Source organism: Plasmopara halstedii (assembly GCF_900000015.1).
Source record: "Plasmopara halstedii genome assembly, contig: Scaffold_1211, whole genome shotgun sequence".
In the NCBI taxonomy this organism is placed as follows: domain Eukaryota; phylum Oomycota; class Peronosporomycetes; order Peronosporales; family Peronosporaceae; genus Plasmopara; species Plasmopara halstedii.
This window is the reverse complement of record NW_020188126.1, coordinates 1,173,109-1,186,559: the sequence shown is the minus strand read 5'-3', so window position 1 is coordinate 1,186,559 and position 13,451 is coordinate 1,173,109. Positions and strand designations below refer to the sequence as shown.

At 43.5% G+C, this 13,451-nt stretch overlaps 2 protein-coding genes across 2 annotated transcripts, besides 2 other annotated features; one reads left to right on the top strand and one right to left on the bottom strand.

Annotated features, from left to right (window-relative positions):
- Window positions 1–100: 100 nt before the first annotated feature.
- Window positions 101–373: a sequence feature (Protein overlapping with rRNA (PHALS_00898, CEG44542.1) was converted to a misc_feature.).
- An 82-nt stretch (window positions 374–455) lies between these two features.
- Window positions 456–542: a sequence feature (Protein overlapping with rRNA (PHALS_00898, CEG44542.1) was converted to a misc_feature.).
- A 1,570-nt stretch (window positions 543–2,112) lies between these two features.
- Window positions 2,113–9,003, top strand: PHALS_00897 (IQ motif, EF-hand binding site; the record flags this gene model as incomplete). The annotated part of the gene is made up of 1 exon (XM_024730654.1): window positions 2,113–9,003. One exon carries the CDS (start codon window positions 2,113–2,115, stop codon window positions 9,001–9,003), a length of 6,891 nt encoding a protein of 2,296 aa, XP_024580910.1.
- Window positions 9,004–9,105: 102 nt separating this feature from the next.
- Window positions 9,106–12,704, bottom strand: PHALS_00896 (pre-mrna splicing; the record flags this gene model as incomplete). The annotated part of the gene is made up of 7 exons (XM_024730653.1): window positions 9,106–12,011; window positions 12,070–12,078; window positions 12,336–12,345; window positions 12,406–12,457; window positions 12,529–12,537; window positions 12,608–12,615; window positions 12,666–12,704. The coding sequence occupies 7 exons, from the start codon at window positions 12,702–12,704 to the stop codon at window positions 9,106–9,108; spliced, it is 3,033 nt and encodes a 1,010-aa protein (XP_024580909.1).
- Between the last annotated feature and the right edge of the window lie 747 nt (window positions 12,705–13,451).

Below are 13,451 nucleotides of genomic sequence, written 5' to 3'. Positions count from 1 at the left end.
CATATGTGATCCACCTTTTTTTACACCTGTGCCCAAATTTTTAGTCGATAGTCTCGAGGGGAAGTCTTTCAAGGTTCGAGTGGAGAAAGGTTCCGCGTGATCAGTAATTGGACATGGGTGATTTGATCCTAAGAGATATAAAAATTCGTTTGAGATCTCGGCTGTTTGGGACGTGGGTTCGTCCTTGCGTTTTGTATGTATCCTCGTGTATCGAAAGGGAACTCGTTTTAAAGTCATAAACCGAGACGTGATAATATGTGGTAACACAACCCAAACCAGAAGACGCTGGCGTGAGCCCAGGGAAGAGTTCTCTTTCTTTTTCAACATGCATATACTTCCTTGGAATCGGATTACTCGGAGATAAGGAGGATGCCTTGGCAAAGCACTTTTATTTGTGAAGTGTTCTGTGCGCCCATGATAGCCCTCGAAAGTCCAGCCTAGAGATTTATTCGCACCCTCGTTCGTACCAAAATCGCATCAGGTCTCCAAGGTGAGTAGCCTTTAGTTGATAGAAGAATGTAGATAAGGGGAGTCGGTAACATAGTTCTGTAACTTCGGGAAAAGGATTGGTTCTGAGGGTTGGGCATGAAGGTCTATTTGAAAAGCTTGTGGCGGCCTACGCTGGGCTGCATCTGAATTTTTCGAGGATTGGATGCCAGAAATCGCCGTAAATGATTGCAGCTCGATATCAGAAACGCTTCAGGGCAAATTTTAGTCCTTGGGAGCTAATTTCCATGGGTTTAAGGGGGCTCCATTCACGTTTGTACTGGTTACTTCAGCGGTCCTCAAAATCTATGTTGATCTCCTTACTCTATTCTTGTCGTCACGGGGGTCAAAATTAAGGACCTGACAATAGCAAAAGTGTTATGTTATTGCATAAAAGTATGTATGCTTCAAAAATCAGCTGTAAAAACTGTGTCAGCAACTTCACACTGCAACACTTTGTTTACATTGCAAATAATTTTATACACTTTTTTTATTCAATCGTACTCACTTACTTCACAACACTCATTACTTTACAATATTTCATTACCTCAAACTTTGTACAACTAGGAAACTACTGCAGCTATACTCACTTACCAGTAACTCAATATTATATGACAACGCTTTATTGAAAAGAAAGTTTACACGCTCGAGTTAATAATTCCAATTGGACTTACTTAGTCAGTAACTACACATTGCAATGAAACAATCTATCGTATCAAGATTATGACGATCGGGTTATTACTCCGATTGTGTTTACTTTGAGACAATAAAATGCTGCACCACAAGGTTTTGCCACCTCAAAGGTCATATACTTGAAAATACTTCCAATTGTATTTACAAAGCAATTCCACATTGCAGTTAAGTATTTATTGTATCGAAATTAATGCACTCGTGTAACTACCCCAGGTCTATTCAGTTTAAACTAATTAAATGTTATACCACAAGGTTTCATTACGTCAAAGTCCACACGCTAAATTTATTGATTTTAATTTTATTCAATTTGTAAGCAACTACATACTGCAATAAAACAATTTATTGTAACAAAACTTATCAATATATTACAATAACAATGCATTATTGTATCAAATTGAATAATTCTGATTTTACACAATCACATATCATCAAATGTTTTCGTATTAAAGATTGCATGCTTGTGCAACTAGTCCAAACATACTCAGTCAACGACAATAGACAATAAAATTGCATCAAAGCTATTTAACTCCTTTCAATTGTACTCACTCCATAAGCTACGCTACATTGCATTGCAACATTCATTGCAGTAAAGTTTGTACGCTTGGAGAACTACTAAAATAGTCTACAGAATATATTGCGATACAATATACTATTATATCAAAATTAATACACATGAAAATTATCGCAATTGCGCATCCTTACTATCAGTATCAGTGAGTATCATGTCCCTCAGGTTAGCATTCATTAAAATATCATGAACACTAATAAATACACGCCTAATATTAGGTTTCTTCTTAACAAATTTATCACATTTTTCAAAACAATGCGACGTGTCCAACTACAAGCGTCGTATTCTCGACGATAAATTCTTGTCAAGCAAAAGTAAGCACTGGCAAGAACAACATTTGCAAGAGTCCGTTCGCTTATTAGACAATGTTGCGTAAGACACTACCAGACTGGGCACATGCACGAAGCAAACGTGCACTGAAACAACTGGATCGTATCAAGTCAAAGGCCCAACCACAATTGACATTGAAGTCCACATCAAACTTTGATTCTGATCGTTCATCATTCGATTTCACATCTGACGACGACCGTATGCTTTATGAGCAATTTGAACAGTCTCCTGCTTTCTTTGTAAAAATTGAGTCACAGAAAAAATCTCATTTGATCAAGGCAGGAGAAGAACTAGTTTTTCAACCGTCAAACAGATGGAAATCTTTTGAGGTAGATGCACAAACTTCCATCTTATACGGAATTCTTACAAACGAAACTTCAGAATTAGCAGCTTCGAATATGAATGTTAATTCAACGTCATTATATCACTTGAAGGAGGAAAAGGGAGCTCAAAACGACGCACCAGAACTAAGAAATATGGCTGCATTTCGACTTATTGTCTTTCTCGATGCTTTTCAGCAATTTGAAACATTGGAAACTTTCTTTCAGCCACTGCTTCTTAAATTTCCTAGAGGAAAAATACTGCTTTGTGGCTTCCCAACGCGTTCCAAACGTCATATCACGTGGAATAATGCGCAATTCGCCTCTGTCTACTTAAGTCTCCTTGAGCACGTCATGATGGAAACGCGGGAATGGCTTGTGGAACCAAAAATGGATCGAGCTGCTATGCCGCAGTATCTCATTGGGTTTGGGACTGGGGCCAGTACAGCTCTACAATTCCTTGGAATGGAGTTACCGATGCGACAAGCGAGAAGCGCCGATCATGGCGCTCTTACATGCTTCACTCGGTCATTACGCGGTCTTGTGCTGATTAATGCAGTTGTAAAGATCTCTGATGTCGAGCGTAGAACTCTGCGATCATTGCAAAAACGTTTTGAAGCCGGAGAAAGCGTTCACAAATTGGATAGTGACACTGCTATGCAACTGCGCGATACACTTGCATCTCTACCTTTCTCGTCTCACTATCGCTTGCATATGCCTCCTAGCCGTTCAGCAGCTATTGAGACCTGCTTTTGCAAGCAACGCAATGATCTTGACCGAACAGATACGTGTGCACTTCCTACACCTGTTGACACTCGAGCTACAGACGGGTTGCTTCCAGTTCTATTACATGGTACTATAAAGAATCGAGATGTCAGTGCAGCGATCGCAAACCTCGCAGCAGTCGTGTCTGAACCATTTGCGTTGATCCTTATCCACGGATCTCAAAACGCTCTTTTTGGTCCTCATCAAATTCAGTTAATGACTGAAGCAACGAACGAGTCTTCTTCTGAAAATTTTTTGCATGTTCAAACCGTGTCAGAAGCTTTGAATCTTGACAACGCCACAAGGGGGTCACCGGGCCAGTATTCTCGATGTTTGCATGTGACTTGGCTCAAAGGAGGTCACGAATTATTGCAGGAACAAAGTTCCTTCTTTCACAACTTTTTTTACCAACTGGCTTCAGCGGCTACAGCACGATCTCAGCCTATTTCTTTTCGCGAAAAACAAAGTCAAACCGGTTGTGAAGAGAAGTTTTGTCATCTACGACCACCGCCGGACTCTGATAGAGATAAAAAGATTCAGCTAAAAGATTCTCTGGTCCCTGAGCAAGAAATTGAGAGCGCGCGTATACCAAAGACCCAATGCATAAAAGCAAGCTCCAAAGTCCGCCAAAGCATTTCCGAACACTTGATGAACAACAGTATTCAGCAAGAGTTTTTCGATTGGGATATTGAGCGAGCTGGTTCGTCTGTCATCATCCATGAGCATAAGAACCAAACGCACTGCGTTGATGAAGAACAGGTACCACCTCAAACGCCTCGTCTGATGGAGCAGAGAGATCGTCGCGAGGCGATGAAAGACTTTCATTGCGACTTCGAGCAGATGAATTTTGTCTCGAGTTCCGTGGAAATTTACCGGCTAGATGCACCACCAGTGTACGAACGGTTCGATGATATCGCCAGTGGTGCTCAAGCGCTTGCCAAAGATCTTAAGCAATGTTACAAAACCAAAGCGCTTCACCTGCAAGTAATAGCCGAACGACGTCTTGAATTGAACGAACTGTCAAGTGGTCCACTTGCTGCAATGGAACTCGAGATACGCAACTTGAAGCGTATTTTTACCAAGGCACAAAGTACTGGTATGATTGCTAAAGCTGATCTGGGCACTGTTCGCATTCTTCCTATCACTTCAATCGAGATGCAAACACTTGGTCGAGAGCTCAATAGCAAGCGCAACACCTTAAAGCGAATGCAAAGTAATGCAACGCAACTTTGTCAAGATGTGGAATGGAATGACCAACTTTTGCAGCGTGTAAGTGTCATCATTCAGCGCAATGAAAGATTCCGTCAAATATTGTTGCCTAAGCTCTGTCTTTGTGCTGATATGGGCAATGAACGCGCGTTGTCTCTGCGTGAAGAATATGAGCGTCATATATCACAGCGCAACAAGCTCATTGGGCTGCTTGATAACTTAAAGCGACGACAAGAAAACGTGCGCGCTGAATACGAGCGTGCTCAAGCCACGTCCACATTCTTCTTTGATACGAACTTGCGCGTTGTTGGAGTTCCTCAGCGAGTACAACGTACAATTCTAGTTCAAGAACTTAAGGCTGAAAAGAAGTTATTACCTAAACGAATTGACGATCTTGTCGAGAAGGAGCAAGAGGCACAATCGGCAGTGAATTCGAGCAAAGTTGCTATGGAAGAAGTCGCTACACGAACGAAATTTGTCGAAGAAACCCGACGGACACTGGAAAGCATTTGTGAAGTCAAAAGCCTCGATACAGACAAGAAGACTCATGGCAAAATCAGTAACTTGAAACTGCAGCATTATTCGGGCGAAACTGTGAGGCTGAAGAAGCACACGAATCGATCTTTGGAGGAAAGACAATGGGTGGCGTTTGACTTTCTTTTAAATTTTGCTTTCTATCAGAAGCACGTAGCACCAGAAGAGATCGAGATCATTCAAAACCATGCTGACTACCAGCAAAAGATTGACAAGAAGCTGAATGTTGATGATCTCCAGCGTCTGATGCAGCTTCCAGCTCGCAATTGCCTTGCATTTTGTTTTTTTAAAACACCAGAAGAAATGAAAGCTCATTATCTTTTGCGCAAATATACTTTTGGAGACGGAGAAGACTACTTTGCTCAGCTGGATCATGACTTTATAGCTCCTGACAAAGTAGCCGGTCCATCCGCAACCATTTCATCGAGTCTCAAGGACATGTGTTCAATGCTCCAAATTTCTGCAGACACGTTATCGTTGCATGGTCCTTGGAACCCAAGCGCTCGGACCGCACTACTCAGTGAAAATTTATTGCAGCAGACGCTGCTTCACGTCCCACAAACTCAAATTCTCCCGCACAAAAACACTACATACAGTTTTCAGTTGCCTAAAGAGTCACAAGGTGTTGCAGTAGTAGCTCTCACTGTATCCATCGTCTTCCAAGGGCAATTTAAGTCCACTGATTATCAAAACGGACGACTTTCTGCCATGATGTACATGTTGCCTCCCGTATCCAGCCCGAGTTCCTTGCAGCAACGATATCAAGCCTCAATTCCGATTGGAAAATGCTTTCATGTCGACGATCTGACATTAAATTCCCCTCACTGTATGGGGAGACTCGTTCTTCGGCATGAGCCTCAGAGAATTCCTCTAAGTGCCGCGGCAACGTATCAAATTGTGATCGGGGCACCAATTTTGACAAACTATTCCCTCGAGGTATGTGGACGCACGGCCCTTTTCGCCGATGAAGCGCTGCGACGGAAGCGTATTGATGCGCTGAAGAAGCAAGCTTTACTGCCCCGAATGCAGGATGAGGTGCAAGATCTTTTTGTCACAATCCAGTTGAGTGAGCGCAAGCAGAGACTTGCACGTCGGCTTGCTACTGAGCTTAAGGAACAGGCCCGTGAAGCTGAACTTGATCTGCTCAGAAAAATTGAGTGTGATAATGATGAACCGTTACTAGGTCACGAAGAGCGCTGGGAATTGCAAAAAGCGATACAAGCAGCAACCAAAACGTTCACAGTCTGTTGTTTTCTGTACACTAAACGTGACGAAGAAGTGCGCGATATTGAGCAAAGTCTTTGCGATTTAATAAAGACTCACGAAGGTATTGTCAAAGAGTGCAAGCAGATGGAAATTTTGCTTTCTGAATACCGCGCAAATTTGCCTCGACTTGCAGCTTTACTATCAATCGATCTTGCAGCAGGAGACACAGCAGCAGCAAAACTAGCAAAAGAGTTGAATACTGAGTATATGACAAGAAATGGCACGAAGTCTGCCAAAGTGCGCTGGGCAGAGCTTTCCGCGATGAAGTCGATCATTCCATTCATGATGTCTTCAGCTGAGCAACTGCGACGAAAGTACAAGAGAGGAGAAGACACTTTAAGCAAAAAAGAACGCGAGTGGATACTTCTTGATCGCATTCTTCATCCACATTTGTATCAATGGGAGCAAGAGAAGCAAAATCCGATTGATGGAGCTAATACGAATTCTCCTTGTGTAAAACTTTGGCTTCATGGCGAATACCCGACGCTCTCAAATAGCGAAAAAGTGCTTGCGTCCATGTCATCTATGGAAATAAAAGCGATCATGGAGACTCCATGGAATATGTTGGAGCGTAAAGAAATTCCGATTCGCAAAATACTCACTCAATTTCGAGGTGACTCTAGAGGCAGCAGTATGTACAAAACTGCTTCATCAGAATCAATAGCAACTCTTTTGCGTGCTCAAAATTCTACCGAATTGACTCATGAGGAGCAGGAATGGCGCTTGTACGATCAATTGCTGAATCCAAAGTATTATTCTCGAGATTGTGAAATGACAGCAAAGGTAGTTCCAACTTCACGCTGCCAAGAGAATGTAACAATCTCACCTAAACTTACGAGAAAAGATCTCCTCATAGCAATCAACACGCCAGTTAAGGAATCATACAAGCTGCCGAAAAACTTGCTTCGTGCTCGCACGCTTCTTCTTAGATACGATCCTCAGAAGATCACGAAAACAACTTTAGCAACGCAAGTCCGACCACAGATTCAGGAATTGCAAACGGCGATCGTTAATTTAAACCTGGACGCACAATGTCGTGTCGTGTTCCATGAGCTTCAACGCGCACTTGCAAATACGCACAATAAGGATATGGACTCACATGTGTTGCACTCGACACCGCAGCGATTCCCAACGAATATATTGTGTCTAGAACTCGAAAAGAAATTGGACCGTTTGCTGATATCTCAGATCAAAGAAAATGACGACATGGAATTGGCCAGCTTTCTCTCCAAGCAAGATCTCAACAGAGATGAGGTGTCGGATTCTGATAGCGATGACGAAGCGATAATTGCCCGCGAAGAGGAAGCAAGGCGCAAAGCAAAAGAGAACGCTAAGAAAGAACCAAAATTTCGTGGAAAAATGCTTGGGCAAATCTCTTTGCAAAAGCAGCGCCGTGAGATTAAGAACGCGCTTCAAAAACGCAGCATTGACGAGCAGCGCTGGATCCAGCGGGAGCGTAAACTCGGAACAGGTGGCTGTACTGCTTGTTGGACGAATCCTTGTCAGTGGAAGCCTTTTTTAGAAAACTCGTACGCGACCATCCAAGCGCGGATTGACGTCATTTATAAGGAACTCGAACGCGTGAAGCACTATTCAGACAAGATCTTGACTTCAAATGTCTGTATGGCTGCGTTAAAGTCGGGAGATCAGACGATCACGATGCACAAGAGTGATTTAATCAACGAGTTGACCTCGGAGGTGAAGCTATTGGAAAAAAACTTGCGTTTGAAAAGTGTCGATGAAGAACTGCATGAAGCCTTTAGCTCTAAGAAACAATTTTTCGAAACGCAAGCATTGCATGGGTTCCACCAAACCCAAGACAAGAATAAAGTTCAGCGAGCACTTCAACACGAACACAATGCTTTAGTAGCTCATTTAACTGCTTACGAAGTGATTGAAGATATCCTTGAATCAATGCTAGAAGGATGGATGTTCGGGGAGCGTGTATCCAAGCGACAAGTTCTTGGGTACATCCCCAGTCTGAAGCTCGAAAGTCCTTTGACGATGCATGATCTGAGGCGCTTTGAACAGGATCATCGCATCCTTCATGCTTGCCAAAATCTTTGCGATGAACAGCTACAGAGTGCACGGGGATTGCCGTTAGAGAAGTGGAAACCGATCGAAGTCGAGGCGATTCGAATTAACGTTACTAAAAGAGTTATCCAGAATGGCTTGGAGATTGATAAGTCTTTAACTGAGACGGAGAACGCACTGAAGTTTGGGATCTTTTGCATGACACTGATGTACTTCCGAGGCTTATCATTGCTAAGAAAGCAACGTAGTTTCTGGTCTGTCTCGGGAACAAAGCTTCAATATGTGGTGGACTCCTTACAAAAAAGTGCCGAACGTCGTCGAATGGACATTGAGGAGAAGAACGTTGAGCTGCGAGCTCGCAAAGCTGCGTATTACGACATGAAAGCTCGAAATGGCCAGGCTCGCAAGCAAAAATTTTACGAGCAAAAATTGGCGGCTTACAGAAAGCGCTTAGTAGAAGAATACTGCACGGCCAAGAGTCAAAAGAAAGCTGCCATCGATATTCAGCGTGTGTATCGTGGCGGCTTAGGCAGAATTGCTGTAAAAAAGAAAATGATTAGACGACGAGAAATGAATGATCAACGTGCTCTGGAACATGCTGCAGCCTCTACTTTACAGCGAGTGTTCCGCGGACGCCTTGGTCGAATTGCCGCCGAAGATCGACGTGAGGAACTTGCTGAATCCGATTTACAGGTCAGCACAGAGGAGGAGATTGCAGAAGAGGAAGAATACTGGCGTATGCACAAGTTTGAGCTCTTAGGTCGGCAAGTCGCAACATTTGTCAGAAAAGTAGCCTAGGAAAGTCAGTCTAACGTGTGGACGAGAGTCAGTTGCTACATTGCACTAAGCTATCGTGGCACAACAGCTATTGACTTCTCTTACCGAATGAGGGTATCGAATTTATGGTTGTTCAGCTATCGGAAGTGAAAGGCTTACCAGCTTGACTAGCTCTTCAGTTTTCTTGCGACGATTTTGTGTTTGCTTGGAAACACGCGTCCATTTCTCGCCGTGATGAGGATCCGCGCTAATTGCTCGTTGCACAATTTTTTCAGCGCTTTCTTTTGTGCCGTGTTTAAGTTCAAAAAGGTAGTAGAAAGCCCACGCATCTCCAAAATCAGAGTCAAGCTGAATGGTTCGTTCTAACCACTTGCGCGCTTTCGAAAATTTCCGCTCTTGCCAGAAGAGTTTAGCAACAGACAAACATACAGCCGGATCGTTATCTTTCTTCTTAAGTGCAGTGAACGATGCACGCTTCTGCTGCGCTCTAGGGGCAATATCAATAGATTCAGCTAGGAGAATCCCCGACTCCGGGCATTCCTGCAATGCCTTCGCCATAAGCATTTCTTGGCCTTTCGGATTGTTCCATCGAGCCTCTAAACGAGCAGCTTCTAGCCATAACACTTCGTTTTTTGGATTTTTGAGGCGCCCCATTTCCAGTACCGAGCGTGCCTTTGTCACACCATTCATCGTCTCTTCTAAGCGACTAGATAGGGTCCACAGGGCAATAGATTTTGGACATCGCTGTATGCCTTCACGATACATTTTTTTCGCTTTGTCGAAGTCAGGTGGATCCAACGCCTCGTAAAATTGTCCAGCCATCATATACAGTTTAGGAAATTCCGGATACAACTTAACACCTTCCAAAATGAGCTTTTCTTCATCTTTGCGATTCTCAGCACATTCTCGTTCAAGTAACACAGACTTCATCCATACATGAGGCGATGGAGCTTGAGCTCGTGCCTTGGCTAACAATGCTCGAGCTAAGTCTATTTCATCATTTTCCCACTCCAATTTGACTGCAGCCAGCCAAATTGCTTCACTATTTGGATTCACGCTAAATGCTTGGCGCAAAATCAAGCGGGCGTTCTCGACCGATCCATTTGACCAGACCTCCTTCGCAGCCATCAGCCATAGAATCTCTGCGTGAGGACAGCTCGTGACGGCCTTTTGAAGCAGCTGTTCGACAGACTCGGAGCTTTTACCGTCCTGGATTTGCTTTTCTAGAGCTACAGCACGCAGCCAAATTGATTTCTTACCAGGAAAGAACTTCAAAGCAGCTGCATAAATAGCCTTCGCAGTCAACAAAGCCCCACGGCTGATGCTGTTCTCTGCATCATCCATCCACGTGCGTTTTCTATCTTCAGGATCGACGTCAACGTCCAAGCTAGCTCGCACAATTGCCGCGCACGTCAATGGTGAACCGGCTTGCTCACACGCCTCCGCTTCTTTCAACCACGTTTCCCGATTCATCACTACTTGATGTTTCTGCAAAGACTTGAGCGCTAGTTGAATAATACGATCAATCATGTCTAGATTTTTGCCTTGTGCTTCTTCTAGCTTGGCTGCCGTAATCCAAATAGCAGGCTCCGTAGGGATTGCAGCTCGGGCCTTGTTTAACGTTTTCTTAGCGTTCTCATAAGTCTCAAGTCGAGCCAAAGCCAGCCACAGATCCACTGCTTGCGGAACACACTCCACCGCACGGCCAAGAAGAATCCGCGCACCATCGACATCTTCCAGTTCAATAAGCGCTTTCCATAGCTTTACCGAATTAGGAATAAACTCTAATGCTCGACGCATCACGAGCTTTTTGAGCTCATCATCACTCTCAAGTTGCGCCGCTTGTAGCCAAACCTTGACTGACTTAGGCACGTGTCGTACAGCTTTAGCCAGAATGGTCTTGGCATTCTCTGGATTTTGTAATCGAGAAGCTTCAAGCCACACATCTTCCTGAGTAGGACAAGACTCGCATCCTTGTGCAATAATCTTTCTCGCCTGCACAATTTTCCCAGCCACTTCTTCTAATCTTGCAGCCGCAATCCATCCCGGTCCATGTTTTGGGTTTGTCATCGTGACTGACCTGAGCAAAAGTCTTGCTTTTTTGATATCTCCAATTTCAGCATCACTTGTAAGTTTTAAGCTATTCAAGTCTGTCAGATACCCTTTTGGATCTACTACAGTCTGTCCTGAGATCGAGTCCGACATCTTGTCAAGCTTATGTGATAATTGAGCGCCTCTTGCACCAGCTAATCCCGTTACGGAACTTGTTATTCCACTGGAAGTGTCCAATCCATTACCTGCAGGTGTAATCGTTCCACTAACATTCATGGAGTGACTTGCATTTACTCCCAAGAGACTATCAGGTACAGGAGCAAACATTTCGTTGCGTTTCTGCAATGCTGTATTTGTTTTATATTTAAGCGAGTAGTCTCCAATATCAGGAATCCTTTCCCATTCAGCAGCTGACATTTGTTGCAATGAGCTCTTAAGATCTGCAAATTGGTCGCTGATCTTCGGCATTTCTCGACGTGCTTTCTTTAGTTCTTCCAACTGTTTTAATTCTCGGCGTCTCTTTCGTCGTGAGTCCATACGCTCATCTACTTTTCCGTAGATATCATCGGCTTCCTTGTCATCAGCATCGTATGGAGTATCTTGAAACAATCCACGTGACGAGTAACCACTAAATTCGTCGTAATTCGTCTCACTATAGTCACCAAAATCCTCATTTTCATCCTTTTCGCGACCAAAACCGCCCATTCCCGCAGTTCCAGAGCCACGACCAGCACTTACACCTGGAATAGAGCCGGGAATCTCGACGCCGCGTCCGCGTCCGGCTGGTGGCAGGAACGGCGCATCCTGTGTCCCGTCTTGCGTCATTGGCGCGCGTGCAGGTCCGATATCTGATCGTGTCGTGAAACCCACGGCACCACGACCCAAACCAGGAACATAATTTGCCGGTGCGCCTGATGCATATGTGTTGCGCACACGCTGCCCCAATCCGCTCATGACCCCAGAGGTGCTTTTAAAACCTAAGGAAAAGAAATTTTACTGAAAAAATGCTAAACAAAATTCACGATCTAAACCCACAAAATGCCACTATCTTGACAAAAAAGCCGACAATCAAAGGGGCCAAAATGAAGTCTAGACACATTGACACCGGGGCTATTTCTCTCGGATGTTTGGATTTATGAATGTTTTTTAGTATTTGATAGCAAATGTCTTGATGATAAAATGACAGTCTTTGATGCAACGTATGATAATTAGCCAGCAGAAGCAGTGTACATGAGGTCCTGCCGAGATTCGGTCCCGGATTGAATATGAAGTCCTGAGTATTAAAAGACCACTCAATCTACAGTTTTTCTTCTAATGTGCAAAGAAAAGTTGTTGAACCCTGCGATAGCAAACAGAATGAATACTTCCTACGCTTAGGTGCCGCGTCAAGATGCAGCTTCTACATGGATTTGAGCCCAGATTACTGAAAGCAAATTCGCCATAAAGCGTGATTTTCAATACATCTACATCGGCTATGAAAGCCATTAGACGCACCTTTTGATACTATCATGTTCATACGCCGCAAGTTGGGCACTTCGGTATGCAAAATTAGACTGGTCTTGACACCTGATACGGTCCAACCTTCATAACGACTGTTATTACGATACGAGACTAGCTTAATGCATTCTTACATTTATTGAAGAATTACATGGCATAAATGTGTTCATCATATACCAAGCTGTTTATCAAATGTAACGACAGCTATTTTGCGATGTAGACCAGTGCAATTTATTGCTGAGGTTTTTGCCGGGCTTAATCAAATCAGTCATATAATTTCTTCACGTTAATGTCGTGTTGACAAATGACCGCAGGAACGACTCTGTTTATAGCAAGACAGTGATTTGCTGGGGTGAAGACTCCAAGTTATACCTTAAATATTCACTTGAAGAAAATTCATTTGTACACCAAAACTCATTTGAAGTGGAGCACATTCTGCTTTTCATACTCCCAAAGAGCACTTTCATTTCAACATACGCAGGGAGGTTGTTTGTGACATGATGTTCGTATCATTTGTCCTAATATCAACCTAAAAAGCAGACAATGGACAGCATGTTCTTGTCAAAAAGAGCTTTAACAATTATATAGATCAGCGCTTTTCTTGAATCAAAATGCCCAGCCAAATACAGAAAATGCTGGGAAGCAATCTCGTCCACAAACGCTTTATTGACAATTCAAGTCTGCGTCAGCCAAAGCACAGAGATTGAACTCGTATGCTCTAGCCAGAAACGATTAAGTAAACGAATAATACTATTATTCGAGATGCATAATTAGTGGGAATGTAGACAGCGCACCGTGCCATATACCTATCTAAAACTTAACAATGAGTTCTGCTGTCAAGTTCACCAAAATGCCCCTATTTTGACGGGAGATTTGGAGATGACCGCATTCGGCCAAGATACGATACCCTGACTCTGCCT